This window comes from Sorex araneus, chromosome 4 (genome assembly GCF_027595985.1).
Source record: "Sorex araneus isolate mSorAra2 chromosome 4, mSorAra2.pri, whole genome shotgun sequence".
Classification (NCBI taxonomy): domain Eukaryota; kingdom Metazoa; phylum Chordata; class Mammalia; order Eulipotyphla; family Soricidae; genus Sorex; species Sorex araneus.
The window spans coordinates 54858251-54878065 of record NC_073305.1 but is presented as its reverse complement, the minus strand read 5'-3'; the positions used below and the strand labels follow the sequence as shown (position 1 = coordinate 54878065).

Below are 19815 nucleotides of genomic sequence, written 5' to 3'. Positions count from 1 at the left end.
ATTGCAAGCTTGTACCTCTCAGCTACTTTATATTCCACATATGAGTGCAATCTTTCTATGTCTCTCTCTTTCTTTCTGACTCATTTCACTCAGCATGATACTTTCCATGTTGATCCACTTATATGCAAATTTCATGACTTCATGTTTTCTGACAGCTATGTAGTATTCCATTGTGTAGATATACCAGAGTTAATCTTTAACTAGTCATCTGTTTTTGGGCACTCTGGTTTTTTCCATATTGTGGCTATTGTAAACAGTGCGGCAATGAACATAGAAATGCAGATGTCATCTCTACTATACCTTTTTGTCTCTCCGGGATATATTCCCAGGAGTGGTATTGCTGGGTCAAATGGAAGCTTAGACCTCCACCTATCATCCTGTACAAAAGTCAGATCAAAACGGATTAAAGACCTCAACATCAGACCAGAATCCCTAAGGTACATTGAAGACAAGGTCGGCAAAACCCTCCACGACATTGAAGCCAAAGGTATCTTGAAAGCTGACACGCCACTGGCCAAGCAAGTGAAAACAGAGATAAATGAATGGGACTATCTCAAACTAAGAAGCTTCTGCACCTCAAAAGAAACAGTGACCAAAATACAAAGACAATCTACAGAATGGGAAAGGATATTTACACAGTACCCATTCAATAAAGGGTTGACATCAAGGATATGCAATGCACTGGTTGAACTCCATAAGAAGAAAACTGCCAACCCGATCAAAAAATGGGGTGATGAAATGAACAGAAACTTTCCCAAAGAAGAAATCTGAATGGCTGAGAGGCACATGAGAAAATGTTCAACATCACTAATCATCAGGGAGATGCAGATCAAAACAACAATGAGATATCATCTCACACCATAGGGACTGGCCCACATCCCAAAAAACAAAAGCAACCGGTGTTGGCGTGGATGTGGGGAGAAAGGGACCCTCCTTCACTGTTGGTGGGAATGCCGACTGGTTCAGCTCTTTTGGAAAACAATATGGACGATTCTCAAAAAGTTAGAAATCATGCAAGTTAATTTTTTAAAAGGCTTAGAGGGGCCAGAGCAATAGTACAGCAGGTAGGGGGTTTGCCTTGCATGCAGCTGACCCAGGTTTGATCCCCGGCCTCCCATATGATCCAGAGCACTGCCAGGAGTAATTCCTGAGTGCAGAGCCAGAACCTCTGAGCATCACCGAGTGTGTCCCAAAAAGCAAAAACTAAAAAAGACTTAGATGATTTCTTTTAACATTTAAAAAATTACTCATGTTTTTTTGAAATTTTTCAGACAATAGAAAGGGAATAAGCATTGCCCACATTATATTTATGAATTTAGTTCAACTGTTATCAAAATCTAACTTTTATATTTTAAGAAAAGTGGACTAATGTCCATTATAAATATTGAATGAAATTTTCTAGCAAAGTGGTAGTGCAATTGAAGTCTATATATATGATGTAAGGTTAATTGTACATTTGGAAAAAAAATCAACCTGTTGTAATTCAACAGGTAGACAAATTAAAGGAGAAAAATCATAAGATTGTCTCTGTCAGTACAGAAAAGGATTATATTTGACAAAAATAATCCATTTGCATAGTTTTCAAAATAACTAAAAGTAAAAAAGAATCTCAATCTTATGAAACAATTCTAACAGAACACTTTTTTTTCTTTTTGCGGGGAGTTGAGTGAGCACACCCAGCAGTCCTGGCTCTTCACTCAGGAATTACTTCTGGTGGTGCTCGAGGCACTATATAGGATGGCGGGTATCAAACCCAAGTCTGCTGTATGCAAGGCAAGTGTCCTACCTGCTGTACTATCACACCAGGCCAAAAATACCATGTTTAATAAAATCATAAAATAAACAAGAATCAGTAACCAATCTCTTCTATCACACCAGGCCAAAAATACCATATTTAATACAATCATAAAAAAAAAACAAGAATCAGAAACCAATCTCTACTTTCATCACTTCTTTATTGCATATGCCAGGGATCTTAGCCAATATAGTAATGCAAGAAAAAGAAATAGTTATAGTGATAGAAAAAGTAGAGCAAAAATAGTCCACAGAAATTTCCTGCTGGTTAGCTAGAAAGAAACTGCCACTTAACACAGGGGTTTTGAACTGCCACTGTAGACTGGTGCTGATCTGCATCTATAAAAAGGTTAAAAAACACTGATGTAGATTCAGCTCAATTCAAATTAAACTCAACTACCTTTTTATAGAAATTATAAGTGGATCCTAAAATCTATATGGAAAAGTAAGGCCATACAGACCTTGAACAAAACCAGTTTTAAGTGTTTCTTTAATCTGTTGCCAAGTCTTTACTGTAATAAAGGCATTGTGACATTGGTGTAAGAATGAATAAACAAAGAAAGGAAAAAGGGGTACCAACAGAAAATTTTAAAATGGGTCTACACATATATGTATAGTCTATTGACTTTTGACAAAGCATCAAGGCATTTGGGTAAGGGAAGGGAGTGTTTAGCAAATGATGTATGGATAACTGGATAAGTAAACAAAACAAAGAGTCATACCTACTATCTTACACAATAAAAAATAAATTGGGGATGTGTTGGATATCATTGGTTTGTCCTTTCCCCCTTGCTACTAGGAGCTAAGGTTTATCAGTCACACCCATCAAAGTGCTCCCGAATCACTCCCATTCCTTTGTTTATCTGTAACCACTTGCAGTTTATTCCAATCTTCCTTCTATACACTCTCCTCTGGAACTCTCCCCTTGCCCCCTCACACAGCTACCTTAAATCTCCCCTGTCCCCCAGCAGCCTGGGGCTGCTTATGCAAAGGTGTGGTTACAATCCATAGGGGGTGGGGCCGGAGCGATAGCACAGCCGGTAGGGCGTTTGCTTTGCACGCGGCCGACCCGGGTTCGATCCCCGGCATCCCATATGGTCCCCCAAGCACCGCCAGGAGTAATTCCTGAGTGTAAAGCCAGGAGTAACCCCTGAGCATCGCTGGGTTGTGACCCAGAAAGCAAAAAAAAAAAAAACAATCCATAGGGGGTAAAGTTCTATCCCTTAGGGGAATACTTTCACTAGGACAAAATCTCTCTTTCAGCAGGAGGATCCACCCAAGGGCAGAGTCCCATGAATGTGTTTCTCTTCTCCTCAGCCAGCAAACATATAAGAATTCATAATATTAATCATTTTGTATGGACACAATAAGAGATGCATTAAAGCTTATAGAATTGCTCTCCTGGGGCCATCTCAATCTCAGACTACAGTGCTCAGGCCAGAACAGTCTTTCCTATCCCTAGCAGGGTCCTAGTCTCATCATTACTTTTGGATCATGACAGCATTTGTCTATGATCAAGCTCTTAACTTATAGTTAAGAATTAGGCACTTTGGCCAGGCCCATCTCAATGCCAGGGTAGCACATAACTCACCGCTTGCCCTGGATCCTTCCTGTCCCTCTTCGGGACCCCGCTTTTTGGGGTGCTAGGAACTGAGGGCAACTGAGGCTTAAGTGGAGAAAGCAGATGCCCGGGAGGGAATAATATTCGAGGCCAATTAAGTCCCAAGTTACAAAAACATAATATTGTTTTCTTGTGTCTATACAAAAAAGACATAGCTTTAAAGTAAATTATTCAAAAGGCATAAAGAGGAGAGAAAGGCAATGTTATAATATTCAGTGTCCTAGGAAGTTCTGACCTTACCAATTAACAGAGTTTGATTAGAGGAAGAGCAGATAAACTGGTAGAAGTGGTTACAGATAAACAAAGGAATGGGAGTGACTCGGGAGCACTTTGATGGGTGTGACTGATAAACCTAAGCTCCTAGTGGCAAGGGGGAAAGGACAAACCAATGATATCCAACAGGGATGGATTATAGAATAAATGTAAAAAAATAAATTAAGGTATGAAAAGGAAACAGTTTTTTTGTATATTTATATTACATAGAGATCCTCGCAAGCTACCCTTGGCATATTAGATATGCCAAAAACAGTAACAACAAGTCTCACAGTGGAGACATTCTGGTGCCCGCAATTGATGAACAATTGAATGACAGTGCTACAGTGCTACACTACATAGGGAGTTTTTTGGAGACGGGAAGCGCTGCTGTTAATAATGGCAAACTGAAATTCATGAAACCAGAAACTACTGATGAAAAGGCATCATTAACAAGTAAATCTAAAGAATCTAGGAGCCTTCTATATTACTGTACTGTAGCACTATTCTTGATACTTTAAGATGGAATAAACAGATAAAAGCACTATTAAGGCAACATTTTCATTATGTGTACATTTACATATAAGATATATATTCAAAATATATAAAGAACTTATAATAAAGAGACAACCCTATATATCTGAACAAAATACTTAACAGACACTCACAAGGTATGCCACTAACTGTGTGAAATTGTTCGCTGTCATTATTCATAAGAAAACTGCAACTGGAGGCAGGACCAAGATGGCAGAAAAGGAAGCAGTCTGAGATTATTCCTCCTCACAACACCACAAGAAAAAAACACATCAACACAGAATTAAGTATAGAATCCTGCATGGCATCCCACTGAGAAAGTCCACTGGAGAAGCCAAACCTCTTATTTTCATAGAAGACCCCTGTTATGGAATAAGGGAGCAGCAACCAACATCAAAGCTATAGAATGTGACCCCAGAAAGAGGGTGGATATGGAGCAGGGAGTGAGAAACTTTCCCCTGGGAAAAGTGAGGCAATGCAAAACTGGGGTCCTAGCCTTAAAACTCTACTCCCACAAGATCTGATCTGGAGACAAGATATTCTGGACTCGCAATTACAGCATGTGTGCACCAGAGGCCCCTTGCAAAACAGTTTTTAATCCCGTTGGAACTAGAAGATGCCTTAAAGGGAAATTCCACCATTTCAGGCAAAGGGCAGAGTAGCTGCACGTTGAGCTATATCTGCCTGTCCCCGTTTAAACAAATCCTGTCCTCTTCAATCACTATCTGATAATGCAGAAAGAGAAATGAATGCCTAGAATTAGAAAGTATTTGCAGAGACTACAGAAAACAGACCCAAAAAGTCTACCATTGTCTACTATGCCCTCATCCATCCCTTGCTTAAACAGTTTAGTATTTGGCTGGAGTCCAAGCCTTGTAAAAAGTAGTCAAAACACAATCCTTTCCAGATTGACTTGAGTCTTGCAAGATGAAGATTGCCAGGTGTTTGCAAAGGTAGATATCCTATTAGATACCGGGTATGTTTCTCCTTAAGATCCACTTGAGCACTTCTGCCATGAGTTCCCACTTGCCACCTAAATTTTTACAACACTGTCACAACAGCTACTATCAGCAGCAGCAGCAAACCCTGGTATGCAACACTGGTTGGCTCATAATTTGGGATAGAATGTCTAAGGGGTACATCAAGGCATATGTCAAAGATATAAGTGATATGACACAGTAAAGTGATATCAGTTTAGTGTGCAGTGTACTTGACCACCTAATAGTTTTCTATTGTAAGCACTAATTTTATAAGCTCTTTTCCTTGACATAAATTTCCTGTGTAAATAGAGTTTTCTATACCTTTTCCACCTGATATCCTTCCTTTACCTACTAGGTCCTATCCCTGCCAGATTTATTGTCTAAAGTAAGTAATTTCTTTTTTTTCTCTTGCACTTCCTTTTTTTTTTTTGAATCACTGTGAGCTACAGTTACAAAACTTTCATGTTTGAGTTTCAGTCATACAATGATGGAACACCCAAGCCTCCACCAGTGTACATTTTCCACCACCAAAGTTCCCTGGTATCCTTCCCCTCCTTCTCCCCTTGCCTCTATGGAAGACAGCTTCCCTCTTTCTCTCTACTTATGGGCATTGTGGTTTGCAATACGATATTGAGAGGCCATCATGTTTGGTCCTTTATCTACTTTCAGGACGCATCTCCCATCCCCAGCGATCCCTCCAACCATCATTGTTTTAGTGATCCCTTCTTTATCCCAGCTGCCTTCTCAGCCAGCTCATAAGGTAGGCTTCAAACCATGGAACAATCTTCTTGGAACTTGTTTAGAGTAGGTCATTTCTTGATACTTTGCAGCTTGGCCTCAGTTTCTTTATTGCATCTAGAATAGCATTTATTAATTTGACCTTCATTGCTTTTAGTACAACTTTTATTAATTTTTTTGCTCCTCATTTTCCACTAAAGTGCATTAAAAAACAATAACCTTGCCCATTTTTTGCTATTTCATTATTACATTCCTTGATATTTGCTCAGGATATTATCTGGTCTAGTGAGTATGTTTTGAACTATGAATTAATTAATGAAAGTTTCTATTTGGTTATATGTTGACAAAGTGGCATTATACTCAAATGTGCCTCTTTGATTCTTACCAATTTAAGTGAAAATTATATAATCCCATCTTGATTAGCAAAGCAAACCTTTATTAAAAGATCTCCATGAGTTTTGGTTGATATAGCCAAACTTTATATTTTATGCAAAGGAACTTTTTCTTCTCTTTTCTCTTCAAGAATCCTTAAATGATCTTTTGTTTTATTTTTTCTTTTATAAAAAAATTATTTATTTTAAGGTAAACAGAGCCACAATTGTTGATGCAGTTCTAGAGTTGAAATTAATTAGATAACAAAGCTTCACTATTAAAATTGATAAGTATAGAAGATCAACTTTACTGTGAAAATTTTTATATCTTATTACAGAGTATTAAATAATACTCTTCATCTTCAAAGCATTTATCCCAACCCTTTGTGCCATCTCCAGGACATGTCCTGTAATACTGTTTAATCAGTAAATTCATAAATAATACTGATAAGTTTTGTTGCCCATATTAATTATTGAACAGGTAATGATGAATTTCAGCTAGGTTAGTGAAATGACGGGCTGGAGTGATAGCACAGTGGGTAGGGCGTTTGCCTTGCACACAGCCGACCCAGGTTTGATTCCATTATCCCTCTCAGAGAGCCCGGAAAGCTACTGAGAGTATCCCGCCCGCACAGCAGAACTCCCTGTGGCGTATTCAGTATACCAAAAACAGTAACAAGAAGTCTCACAATGGAGACGTTACTGGTGCCTGCTCGACCAAATCGATGAACAACGGGAGGACAGTGCTATGACAGTGCTACAGTGCTATTACAGAGTTATTAAGTCCTTGCCCAAGAATTTACTATTTGTTGCTTGTTGAGCCTTCTGTGTTCTGTTTTTGTTTCTTGAGTTTAATAGGTTTCTGTTACTTTCCCATCTAATTAGGTGTGCTCCTGCTGAAATTTCAGTATTGAGAAATTAAAAGGTGTTGTGCAGCCACGTATGCAGCTGCGCAGGGTAGAGACTTGAAGATCTATAGTCTGGGCCAGTGATTTGACATGGTAGTGGCTATGGGAGGTGGGCATGGTTGCCAGGGCTTCCAGAAATATGGGTGGTGGGGGGAAGACCGCTCTCCCCCACTTTGAGAAGACCCCAGTGTTCTCAGCCTGAGCAGCAGGGTACCTGAAATTATTCACAGCTTGATGTCTCTGAAGAGAATATCCATGAACTGGTGGAGTTGAGCGCTCGCCATGACTGCAGCTGTAGGGTGTAGGTGGGGCTGCTGGGGTTTGGGCAAAGCAGATACTCAGCCCGCCTGCTTTCTGAGGGAACCCAGAGTTTTCACCTGCAGTGACTGGTGTGCCCATGAGTTTTTGCTGCTTGACTTGCAACCCCTCAGCTATTTAGTTGTGAGTTAATAGAGCAGAGCCAGTGGGTGAGTTAACACGGCAGTGGCTGTAGAGGTGGTGGGCCAGTAATCTTTCCTTCTGTTCCCTAATCAGAACTTTTTATAGAAGTGACGCCATAGGTTCTCTTATGACAATTTCTTACAAGTACATTTGGTTCCTTACATGGGCAAAATATTAGAGCACATCAACCACATAGGTACATTTGTTTCAAATATGTATAAATATGTTGCTAGACGGCCATTTAATATACATGCACAAAAAATGGCATTTTAAAAGCATGGGATGAAATTTCTAGTATTTTTCTTGTGCACCTCAGTGAATGATGTGTATACTGCCTTGATTCAAATTCTATACTGCGTTCTTATACATCTAAGTGTAAAGTTAGAATAGTGTTAGTAACTTTGCATTTTAAAAACCCTGATTATGAGTTGACACTTTATGGTTTTAAATGAATTTGTAATATTGTTTAATGTAGGTAAAGTTGAATACTTATTTCTGAAGCATATCGTGTAGTCTCACCTGATTTTTACTATCTGCATTAATTCTTTTTTAAAAAATTTTTAATTTTATGAAGTAGTTCACAGTATTTGATTACATTTAATATTCAAACACCAATCCCACCACCATACACCTTCCCATCACCATATTTCGGGTATTATCATCCAGTACCCCAATCCCTGCCCCAAGGCAGAATTAAAATAATATAATATTTTGCTTTAGGGTTGGTTGCCTCCTACTTTGAATCCCATCAAAAGTGGTGCAGAACTCTTGGAATATGGGTAGGGTGTGTCCTATGAAATGTCGCATTCTTGGCTTCGCAGTCCAGGAAAACATTCACTTGTGAGTGAGGGTTGGCCCAAGTGTGTGGAGAGTGGCCATGATCAGGGTGGTGGTTGAGTTCTGGAGGTTGTCACCTGCCAGGGCTGGGTTCCGTGGGGTGGGTAGGACTTTCACCCGCCCCTCTCTGGGACACCCCGAGTGAAACAGCCTCGTGCAGGCCCCAGTGGCATGGTTATGGCGAGCGTCATGTTATGCTCCCTTCCAGGAAAGAATGACATGTGATCTGATACGTATTATTCTTAATAGTGTTCAATTATAGTTTTTCTGGTAGAATATTTTAGAGGAGAAAATAGAGGATTAGAAAAGGAGGTAAGGGAAGAGCTGTAGAAAAGTCTGTTGATTTGAAAGTTAATAACACCATAAAGATTGGTAGCAATTTTTTGATGAATTAATATCTCCGTAGGGATTGCTATTTGTAGACAGTTGTCCATTAATAAGTATAGCTAGAAGACAATGTTAATTAAAATGGGGGGAAATTGCTATTCTCCAGTAAAAGACTATCTTTATGAAAGCATAAATTTTCCAATATAGCTAACTACAACATGCATGAAATTTTTAAGCCTGCTGTGCTATCTCAGAGACCTAAAGGAAGTAGAACATAAAAATGAGCCTCTATCAACTTGAAACAATCCTAATCTTTTTTTTATCATGGATGTGGTCTAAATCTATTAAAGATGTTCAAATTTAGTGTCCTTGGTATCATTGCAGGTTGACCTGAAGAGTGAGCAAAAACTTGTGTTTTATAATTCTGGTTTGAAGCTACGTGCATAGGAAGTGAAAACGACAGTCAATGTTTCATATCTGTCTCTAAGCAGACTAAGAGCCTATATAAAATGACAGATGCGTTTTTAAAGAAAGAATCCCATAATGTTTTCCTATTTAGTAGGTGACAGTATGTCCCAAGATAACACAAGCTTAAGAGGCTGGAACAAGTATGGTTATTAAAGGTGATCAGTTTCTCAGTTCATACAAATTGAATTTCTTCATAGTCTGGAGAGTGGAAATCTAGTATAAAGTACTGAAATAAATTAGCATATTAAGTGAATTTATACATTCTGACTTTTGAACACTTTCAAGAAAGGAAGAAATTTTATTATTTCTTAAAAGGAAAAGGCAATTTTTAATTTCTGTGTTTGATCTCCCTAGTGCAAAGTCTATATGATAAAATGTATCATTTTGATTATACAAAGAAGAGCTAGTTATTGATGGGAATCTTCTTTATTTTTTCCAGAATTACTGATTTGGGGAATATCAAAAGAAGATTGTATTTATCAACGGTCCATAAGGAACTGTCCTCAACTCCTCTTCATGCAAAAATCCCACTCTTCATGATCAAGCGCAAAATTGTAAGTTTAAGATGAATGTTCTTAAAATATTAAATTTAATTCAGCAAATATGAATACTGAACCTACTGTCAGGTTTTTTTTCAAATAACATCCTTGTAGAAAATGTGAATAAAATATATGTTCTTATTCCTTTCAAATATACTATGTGTGAGAAGATTGGAACATCTAGAGAATCACTGAAACTAGAATAGGAAACTCAGGAGAGAGAGAAGGTGCTATTGGTACTGTGAGTAGAAATGAAATCCATCTAACTGTGTGATGAAGAAAGGGTTTATGATAGCAAAGTTCACTTAGCATGAACTGTTTAATGAAGAAAGGGTTTATGATAGCAAAGTTCACTTAGCGTAAACTTTGATTATGTTTCCAACAGGTATAACTGGAAAGCCAAACATCCCAAGCATAAATAACAGTGTGAGTGAAAGCACAGAAGCTGGAAAGTGGAAAATATATAGATCAAAGAGAATGGTTAATCACTGTTGCCTAATTTAAGACAAAGTATTAAGAAATTTTTATCCTATATTACAATACCTTTAAATAGGTTGGGAGGGTTTTTACCCATATGAATTGGATAAACAATAGACTATAAGCAAGAGGGTTGACCCTGAGACAACTAACTTTTTTTCCTCAAACTTGTCATTTCCAAACTATTTTCATGACTTTACTGCATTTGTGTACTATAACTGTGATAACATATGCTTAATCCTTCCTTCATTCAACTTATTACTTAAATTTTTCTGAAATTAATTTTAAAACAAAACATGTTTTTAAAACAAAAAATATTTTTTAAAAAAATGATAAACCATGGGGGCCAGAGTAAAGAGTATAGCAGGTTGGGCACTTGCCTTGAATGCAGCTGACCCAACTTTGATTCCCAGCACCCCATATGGTCTCCTAAGCCTGCCAGAAGTGATACTTGAGTACAGAATTAGGAGTAAGCCCAGAGCACTTAATATAAATAAAGAAGTAAGCTGGATGTGTCCTCCCCACCAAAAAAAAAAAATACATATGTATGTATATATACATATGTATATATGACTTTCTGAAAAGAAAATGTATTTATAAAAATAAATGTGCTGTAAAGTTTAACTAATTATTATTTCTTATTTATGACTTTGTCCTGAGTATGTTTGTTAAAAACTATTTTATCAGGGACCAGAGAGGTATATCTGTACAGAAATTAAGGCATTTGCCTAGCACATGATAAACCCTGATTAAGTTCTTGGGGCTATGTGTGGTCCTCTGAGCACTGCCAGGAGTGCCCCCTGAGCTCAGAGTCAGATATAAGGAGCAAATCCTGACATCCTTCACGGAAAAGGGTTTATCAAAGGTTTGTACACTTTTAATCGTTTCTCTGGGTATAGCTAGAATTAAAAGGAAACTGATAAAAAGACATTTGTGTTGTGTGATCTAATTGTTTATTGCCACTCCCATGTGCCATCTAAAATTATTTCACAATTGGTACATGGTTCACTCTTTGGGAACCACTGGTAGTAGAGAAAAGAAAGCCATTACAGCTTTTTGCTTTGAGAGAAATACATAGTCCTGTGCTTTCGTAAGATTAATCTGGTAGAGATATTTGAAATGGTTTAGAGTGAGAAGAAAGTGGAGATGAGGAGAATATTTCAATAACAATAAAATTGGTCAAGGTATCAGTAGAGTAATGGATGTGAGATGACATCAGAAATATGTCAACTTATGAATTTTATATGTGACACAAGCTGTGAGAGAAGAAACCACAGGGAACAATGTGGCACAAGAGGGGTTAAATAGATAAGATCTGTGAAGAAAAGATGACTGAGCTAGGCAGTGAAGGATGAGAAACAGTTAACCAGTTTCAATGGAGAGAGTGTTCGTAAGATAAAGAAACATTAAAGTAGATGCTTGAAATATGATGTTTTTAAAAGTCCAGTAATCCTGTGTTGAAGAGAGACCAGAATGGTAGGGAAATGGGAAGAGGTAAAGTCAACTTTCTGGTACACCTTATATTTCTAACTGAGGAGTCTGGGCTTTTGTTTCATTGTAATAGGGAGTGATTGAAGGAGTTGCAGCATTAGAGGGTGACGTGATCTCATTTGCATTTTAAGACATAACATGGGTGTATGGGTAGGGAGGATACTGGTGGCTTGCATAGCAAATTAGAAAGCCACTGCAGCTGCCATGAGAAAGTAGGCTTTATGAGAGCATGAGGTTTGCCTTATTTTGTCACCATTGTATCCATAGTCATTATGGCAGTCTAGGCTCCTTGTAGACACTTAATATATATGTAAGTGGATAGATGAATTAATAGACAGGTGGATTGGGTAGATGGATGATAGTGTGGATATAGAAGAATGAAAAAATAATGATCTAAAGAGTAATGAGTTCCTAGAGTAGGAAAAAGAAATGAGGTTGGAGATAAAGGAACAGAGTTTAAAAAATAACAATAAGCTTTAATAAAATGTTAGAAATAAATTAAAGGAAAGGCCATAAGTGACTTATGGGTTTTTTGTTTTGGTAATTAGTGATGCAAACAATTATTTTAAAAAAAGAATCCAAAAGAAGAGCATACTTAGAAAAGATCAATGAAAATGTTTGCAGGATCTGTAAGACATTCAGATTGAGCATATTGAAGATGCATCTACAAATTAGAGTCCTAGAAAGAAGTATAGCCTAGATGTTTGGGCTTTTTCATCATAGAGGTGGGGGTTAAAGTCATGGGAATGAATGACGTTGCTTAAAGAAAGAAAACAGAACAGCAGAAGCAACAAAAGAGTCAAGATGTTTATGCAAGGACATATCCTATATTTAAAAAAAATGGGTAAAGATCAAAAAAATCCATAAAGGAAACAGGACAAGAGTGCAAAAATGATATGAATCTGAAAAAATATAGTGGAAACCAATGATATTTTAATATGTGACCATTTTAAGATATAAAAGTATTTAGGGATGTATCAAGAGGTCATGAATAACTTTACTGAGCAGTTTTGATATATCAGAAAGGATTCAGTGAAGTGGACTGTCACTGTCATCCCATTGCTCATTGATTTGCTCGAGCGGGCACCAGTAACGTCTCCATTATGAGACTTATTGCTACTGTTTTTGGCATATCGAATACGCAGTGAAGTAGACTATTAGAAGAAAAGGTAGAGAATTTGAATGTGTGTTATTTCTTTCAATATTCCAATCTATTGAATTTAATGTTTGAGAAAAATTAGATCTTTAGACTTAGAGTCTGGGAAATTTGGGGATTGGCAACTCAGTAATAAGAGATGAACTATAAAATAAGTTCATGATTTCTTTTTGCATTCAAATTTTTAAGTCTGGTACAATTCATAAATCTTCATACCTAAATTAAAATATCACTTTTACGAATATTATTCTACTAAGTAAGCTCTGTTCTGGACACCTACTCTCTCCATTTCTGTTTGCTTTGGGCAGTTGTTGTTCCCTCACTGTGTTTCTTTATATCCCACTTATTGAGAGATATCATTCTGTATCTATCCTGTCCTTCTGACTGACTTTACTCAGCATTGTTCGGTCTAGTTCCATCCACATAGTAGCAAAATGCATGAATTCATCTTTTCTTATACACACATTCCATTGTGTGCATAGACCAGTTTCTTTATCCTATCCTCTGTTCTTGGGCACTTGCGTTGTTTCCAGATCTTGTATATTGTGAATAGTGCTGCAACAAACATGCACAGAAATATCTTTTTGAAATAATGTTTTTGGATCCTTGGGGTAAGGCAAATGCCAAGAAATCAAATTGCTGCATCATCTGGAATTTCAAGTCTGAGTTGCCTTTTATTTTTTTCTAAAAGTGTTAATATTGTTGAGAGGGGGTGGAGCGATAGCACAGCAGTAGGGCATTTGCCTTACACAAGGCCGACCCAGGTTCGATTCCTCTGCCCCTCTCAAAGAGCCCGGCAAGCTACCGAGAGTATCTTGCCCGCACTGCAGAGCCTGGCAAGCTACCCGTGGCATATTCGATATGCCAAAAACAGTAACAAGTCTCAAGATGGAGATGTTACTGGTGACCGCTCGAGGAAATTGATGAGCAATGGGATGACAGTGACAATGACAGTGATTGTTGAGTGTGTGTTAGTTTTTCAGTTCCATATCCATGCCATCACTGATATTTTTTTGTTTTTTGTATTTTTACATATATTCCAGTCTCACTCGTGTGAGGTAAAGTGTCACAGTTGTAGTGAATTTTTCCGTGTATCTGTTGGCTATCTGTGTATCAAGTTTAAGGTCATGTCTGTTCATCCCTCCTCCCCATGTATGATATATTGTTACTTATTAGTAAGTCCTACAAGTTCTTTATGTATCTTGGATGCTAACCCTCTGTCATATGAATGGTGAGCAAGTATTTCCTCCCAATCTGTTTGGTGTCTTTTTATTGTAATCATTTCGTTTTGAGGTACAGAGTTTCTCCATTTTATATAGTCCCATTTGTTTATTTGCCTTATTTTGCTTGACCAATAGCATTGGGTCACTGAAAATGCTGCTATATTTAATTTATGGCCATGAGCATCGATTCATTCGAATGCCTAACAACCTGAATTGCACGATTACGCTCGAATAGATGTGGCTCACTGCCTGCAGTTTCTATCTTCGTTGTCTACGCACCAACTTCCAACTACAATGAAGAAGAAATTGAGAGGTTCTACATGGAACTGGAGAAGTTCTATAAAGAAGACCACACCTTCTACAAGATCATTGTTGGTGATTTTAATGCCAAGATAGGTCTAAGAAGGTCACCCGAAAAACTACACATTGGGACACATGGCCTAGAATGGAACGATCAGGGTGAGAGACTGTCTGAATTCATCATGTCAACCAAGACCATCCATGGAAACTCACAGTTCCAGAAGGCTGAATCTAAACGCTGGACATGGGAGTCTTCCGGTGGACAGTTCCACAATGAAATTGACCACATCATATTCAATTGAAGGTTTTGCCTGACAACAGCGATGTCGCTATTGTCCCAAAATTCCAAACGGGATCAGACCACCGTCTCCTTGTGCGAAATTTTACTTCACAGAGCGGGGAGAAAAGTCTTCAAAATTTAAGTCTAAGAAAGCAACTCCCAGAATGACCACCAACTGGGAGCTCTTTGGCACTATTGCAGCAACGTGGGAAGATGCTGTCTTTGAAAACATCGACGATTGACTGGTTCAGCACCTCCATGTCTGTGCGAAGAATGCCAAGAGTGAGAAAGCCACAAACAGACGCCTGTCTTCGGAAACTCTTGAGCTCATTCATCAACATGGTTTGGCACGAGCCTCAGGCAACCACAAGCTAACGTCCAAGCTCACAAAGCTGTGCAGAGATGTGATAAAGGAAGACCTCAAAGAGAGAAGAGGAACAGTGTTGGCCAGTGCAGCAGAAGCCGGGAAAAGTATTCAAAACACTCGCCTGTCCTTGACAACTACAAGACCAAGATGACTGCCCTCCGACATCCCGATGGATCTATCACATCCTCCAGAAAGGCAATGGAGAAAATTATTCATGACTTCTACTTGGATCTCTTTGACAGCCATGTCCACCTGCCCACATACCAAATTCCACAGGATGGATATGTCGTTCCCAACGGTGTCCCTTCTGAAATCCAACGTGCTATTTCGCTGGTAAAGACGCAAACAGCACCTGGTCCGGACAAGGTCAGACCCGAACACCTGAAGAATCTGCCACGAGTACTCATAAATACACTGGCCCCACTCTTCACACGCTACCTGTCTGAATGCAAGGTTCCATCCCAGTGGAAAACCTGCAGGACTGTTCTGTTGTACAAGAAGGGAGACATCCACGACATTGGCAACTATCACCCAATCTGCCTGTTGTCTGTCGTCTACAAGTTGTTCACTCATATCATCCTGAATAGAATAGGCAGAACACTAGACAAAGGACAACCATTCAAGCAAGTCAGGTTCCGAAGGGGATTCAGCATGATAGACCATATCCACACAGTGATCAAACTCATTGAAGTTTCTCGAGAGTTCAAGATGCCGCTCTGTCTAACGTTCATCGACTTAAAGAAGGTCTTTGATTCTGTTGAGACTGAAGCGGTCATCGAAGCCCTGGCCAAACAGGGTGTTCAAACTCAGTATATCAAAATCCTCCTCGAGCTGTATTGTGGATTCACCACCAGGATCTAACCATTCTACAAGGAAGTGATCGTTGATGTAAAGAGAGGGGTGCAGCTAGGTGATACCATTTCACCGAAACTCTTCAGTGCCGCCCTTAAGAACATCATGCGACGACTGGAATGGGAAGGAATGGGAGTGAAGATAGACGGTCGGCAATTACACCATCTCCACTTCGCTGATGACATCGTTCTCATAACACCAAACATTAGCCAAGCGGCACAAATGCTAACCGACTTCGACCACGAGTGTGGAAAGGTTGGATTGCAGCTGAATCTCAACAAGACAATGTTCATGAAAAATGAACTGGTCCCTGAAGTTCCATTTGCTCTCAATGGAACGAACATCTCCAAATGCAGAAGCTATGTGTACCTGGGTCGAGAAATCAACATGAGGAACAACTTGGTGCCAGAACTACACAGGAGGAAGAGAGCAGCGTGGAATACATTCAAGAGTGTCGCAGAGATGGTTAAGATAACGAAGAACCTCTGACTCCGGGCACATCTTTTTGATTCCACCGTTCTTCTTGCACTAACATATGCCTCAGGGACCTGGGCCCTATGCAAACAGGATGAGAATGCTATTAGGGTATCCCAAAGAGGAATCGAAAGAGCTATGCTGGGAATATCATGTCTCACTCAAGTGAGAGAAGAAATCCGGAGTTCTGACCTCCGTCGACGGTCAAAAATCAGGGATGCTGTCTCGTTTGCCAAGGCATCAAAAATCAGATGGGCTGGTCATGTAATGCCATTCAGAGATGACCGCTGGAATAGAGCTGTTACTGACTGGATTCCACGGGACGTCAGAAGACCTCATGGCCGCCCACCAACTAGATGGTCAGATTTCTTCGTCAAATCTCTGAATGAACGATTTGAGGCTTTCCTGTTCCTGGGGTGATCAAATATCATTGGGCTGCACTAGCTCGCGACAGGGACAAATGGAGACGTTACTGGCGCTTGCTCAAGCATCTCGAAGATCAATGGGAATACAAGTGATACAAGTGAAGTGATTTAATTTAATATAAGGTTGTGCCAATAATTTCCCTGATATAATTTGTGGATTGAGGTCTGTATCAGGGTCTTTAATCCAATTTGATTTGAGGTGTGAGATAAGGTTCTGACTTAATTATTTTTATATGTGTCACTTCAGTTAGCTTTTAAATATCAGAAGATTTGACATAAATTCCTGATTTTTTATCTTTTTTTTAAAAAAAATTGCAAGTGACCAACATCAGATCTGCTTACATACTGTGTAGGTGTTGAACCTGGAACTGATTGGTAGTTGAACACTTTTTACAGAGCTTTAAGCTTCTTTTTTTTTCTCTTTTAAACTTTTTTTTGAAGTTAAATCTTCTCTACTCAAAAAGAATGCAAGTTCAAGAGCTGAAGAAATATTATGGGCCTCAGCTGGATCTTCAGTAGCATAAGCATCACTTTGTTTAGCCCTGGAGGCCCCAGCACTGCTGGGTTAGCCCAAGAGCTCCTAGTGAATGCTCAAGAAATACTAATTTATTTAGACCTTTCCTGTTTCTCTCATTTAAATTATTTACCTGAGCCAATATATATTGCAACAAATTCTCCACTTTTTTTTAAAGTTTATTCTTTTATTGAATCACCATGTGGAAAGTTAAAAAGCTTTCAGGTTTAAGTCTCAGTTATACAATGCTCGAACACCCATCCCTTCACCAGTGCACATATTCCACCACCAAGAATCACAGCATACCTCCCCCCCCACCTCCCCAGCCCCCCACCCAGCCTGTGTAACTGATAAATTTCACTTTACTTTCACTTTGCTTTGATTATGTTCAATATTGTTTGGAGTTTCTCCCCCCTAAAGTCGGACCTGCTGAAAAGGAAGCATTTGATAATTTGTTTTCCATTGCTGAGAATGAAGAGATAAGAGGTCGAGCAGCCGCAGTGTTTTGGATTTCTGTATTTTAGTGACTAAGTCCAGAGAAATATCTGCCAGAAATTGCATCATTGCAAGCTTGTACCTCTCAGCTATTTTATATTCCACATATGAGTGCAATCTTTCTATCTCTGTCTCCTTCTTTCTGACTCATTTCACTCAACATGTTGATCCATTTATATGCAAATTTCATGACTTCATGTTTTCTGACAGCTACATAGTATTCCACTGTGTAGATGTACCAGAGTTTCTTTAACCATTCATCTGTTTGGGGGCACTCTGGTTTTTTCCAGATTGTGGCTATTGTAAACAGTGCTGCAATGAACATAGAAATGCAGATACTTCAAACTCTACTACAAAGCGGTAGTAATTAAAACAGCATGGTACTGGAACAAAGGCAGAGCTGCAGACCAATGGAACAGGGTTGAATACTCTGACACACACCCCCAAATATATGATCATCCAATCTTTGACAAGGGAGCAAGAAATGTGAAGTGGAGCAAGGAAAGCTTGTTTAACAAATTTTGCTGGCAAAAGTGGACGGCTACATGCAAAAAAATGGGCTTAGACCTCCACCTATCACCATGTACAAAAGTCAGATCAAAATGGATTAAAGACCTCAACATCAGACCAGAATTCCTAAGGTACATTGAGGACAAGGTCGGCAAAACCCTCCACAACATTGAAGCCAATAGTATCTTCAAAGCTGACACACCACTGGCCAAGCAAGTGAAAACAGAGATAAATAAATGGGACTATCTCAAACTAAGAAGCTTCTACACCTCAAAAGAAACAGTGACCAAAAAAAAAAAAAAAAAAAGAAACAGTGACCAAAATACAAAGACAATCTACAGAATGGGAAAAGGATATTTACGCAGTACCCATTCGATAAAGGGTTGACATCAAGGATATACAATGCACTGGTTGAACTCCATAAGAAGAAAACTGCCAACCCGATCAAAAAATGGGGTGATGAAATGAACAGAAACTTTCCCAAAGAAGAAATCCGAATGGCTGAGAGGCACATGAGAAAATGTTCAACATCACTAATCATCAGGGAGATGCAGATCAAAACAACAATGAGATATCATCTCACACCATAGGGACTGGCCCACATCCCAAAAAACAAAAGCAACCGGTGTTGGCGTGGATGTGGGGAGAAAGGGACTCTCCTTCACTGCTGGTGGGAATGCCAATTTCCAAAATGGTTCAGCCCTTTTGGAAAACAATATGGAGGATTCTCAAAAAATTAGAAATTGAGCTTCCATTTGACCCAGCATTACCACTCCTGGGAATATATCCCGGAGAGGCAAAGAGGTATAGTAGAGATGACATCTGCATTTCTATGTTCATTGCAAATTCTTCACTTGGCCTTTGTTTTCAGTCAAAACTTTTTATAGCCAAAGGCAGCAACTACATTTATATTATTTTAGTTCTACATATATAATATTTATAGTCATGTTTACTGAATTTTCAACCTGTCAAATAAAAAAATCATTTTCATATTATTCTTAACTCTAAAAGATTTAACTGTTAAATTATAATAATTTATACATTAACTTAGGTTTTCAATGACAAGAACCATTTAAAAATTAATAGCCTAGATTAAACAACGAAGGTAGCTATTTAGTCAGAACTCACTGAAGTCAATCTTAGTTCTTCAATATAATTTTCAATTAGTTGGTAACAATATCACTTGAACATCAGTGTCTTGCACCACAGTATGTATTAATGTACAGTAAATTTAATCCCATTTAAATAGAAAATTTTAGGGAAGACCATTAAGAATGAATCATTCACTGGAAATATAACAAAGGGGTATGACAAATTACAATGCCAAAATCTTTTAGTAATCTTTATGCTCAAATACTAAGTGTCCCTCATTTAAATGGAGAAAATGACTCTTCAGGAGTTGTACTTTCTTGAGCCTCCAATATGATGGAATATACGATAG

The 19815-nt window shown here is 38.6% G+C and overlaps 1 protein-coding gene across 3 annotated transcripts in view; it reads left to right on the top strand.

Moving 5' to 3' along the window:
• CFAP20DC (CFAP20 domain containing) overlaps positions 1-19815 on the top strand; it is a 312336-nt gene that overhangs the window by 108014 nt on the left and 184507 nt on the right. For all 3 annotated transcript variants that reach the window (XM_055135696.1, XM_055135697.1, XM_055135695.1), the window contains exon 5: positions 9711-9825. In XM_055135696.1, the coding sequence (XP_054991671.1) occupies positions 9711-9825 (115 nt within the window). The remainder of the gene's footprint in view (positions 1-9710; positions 9826-19815) is intronic.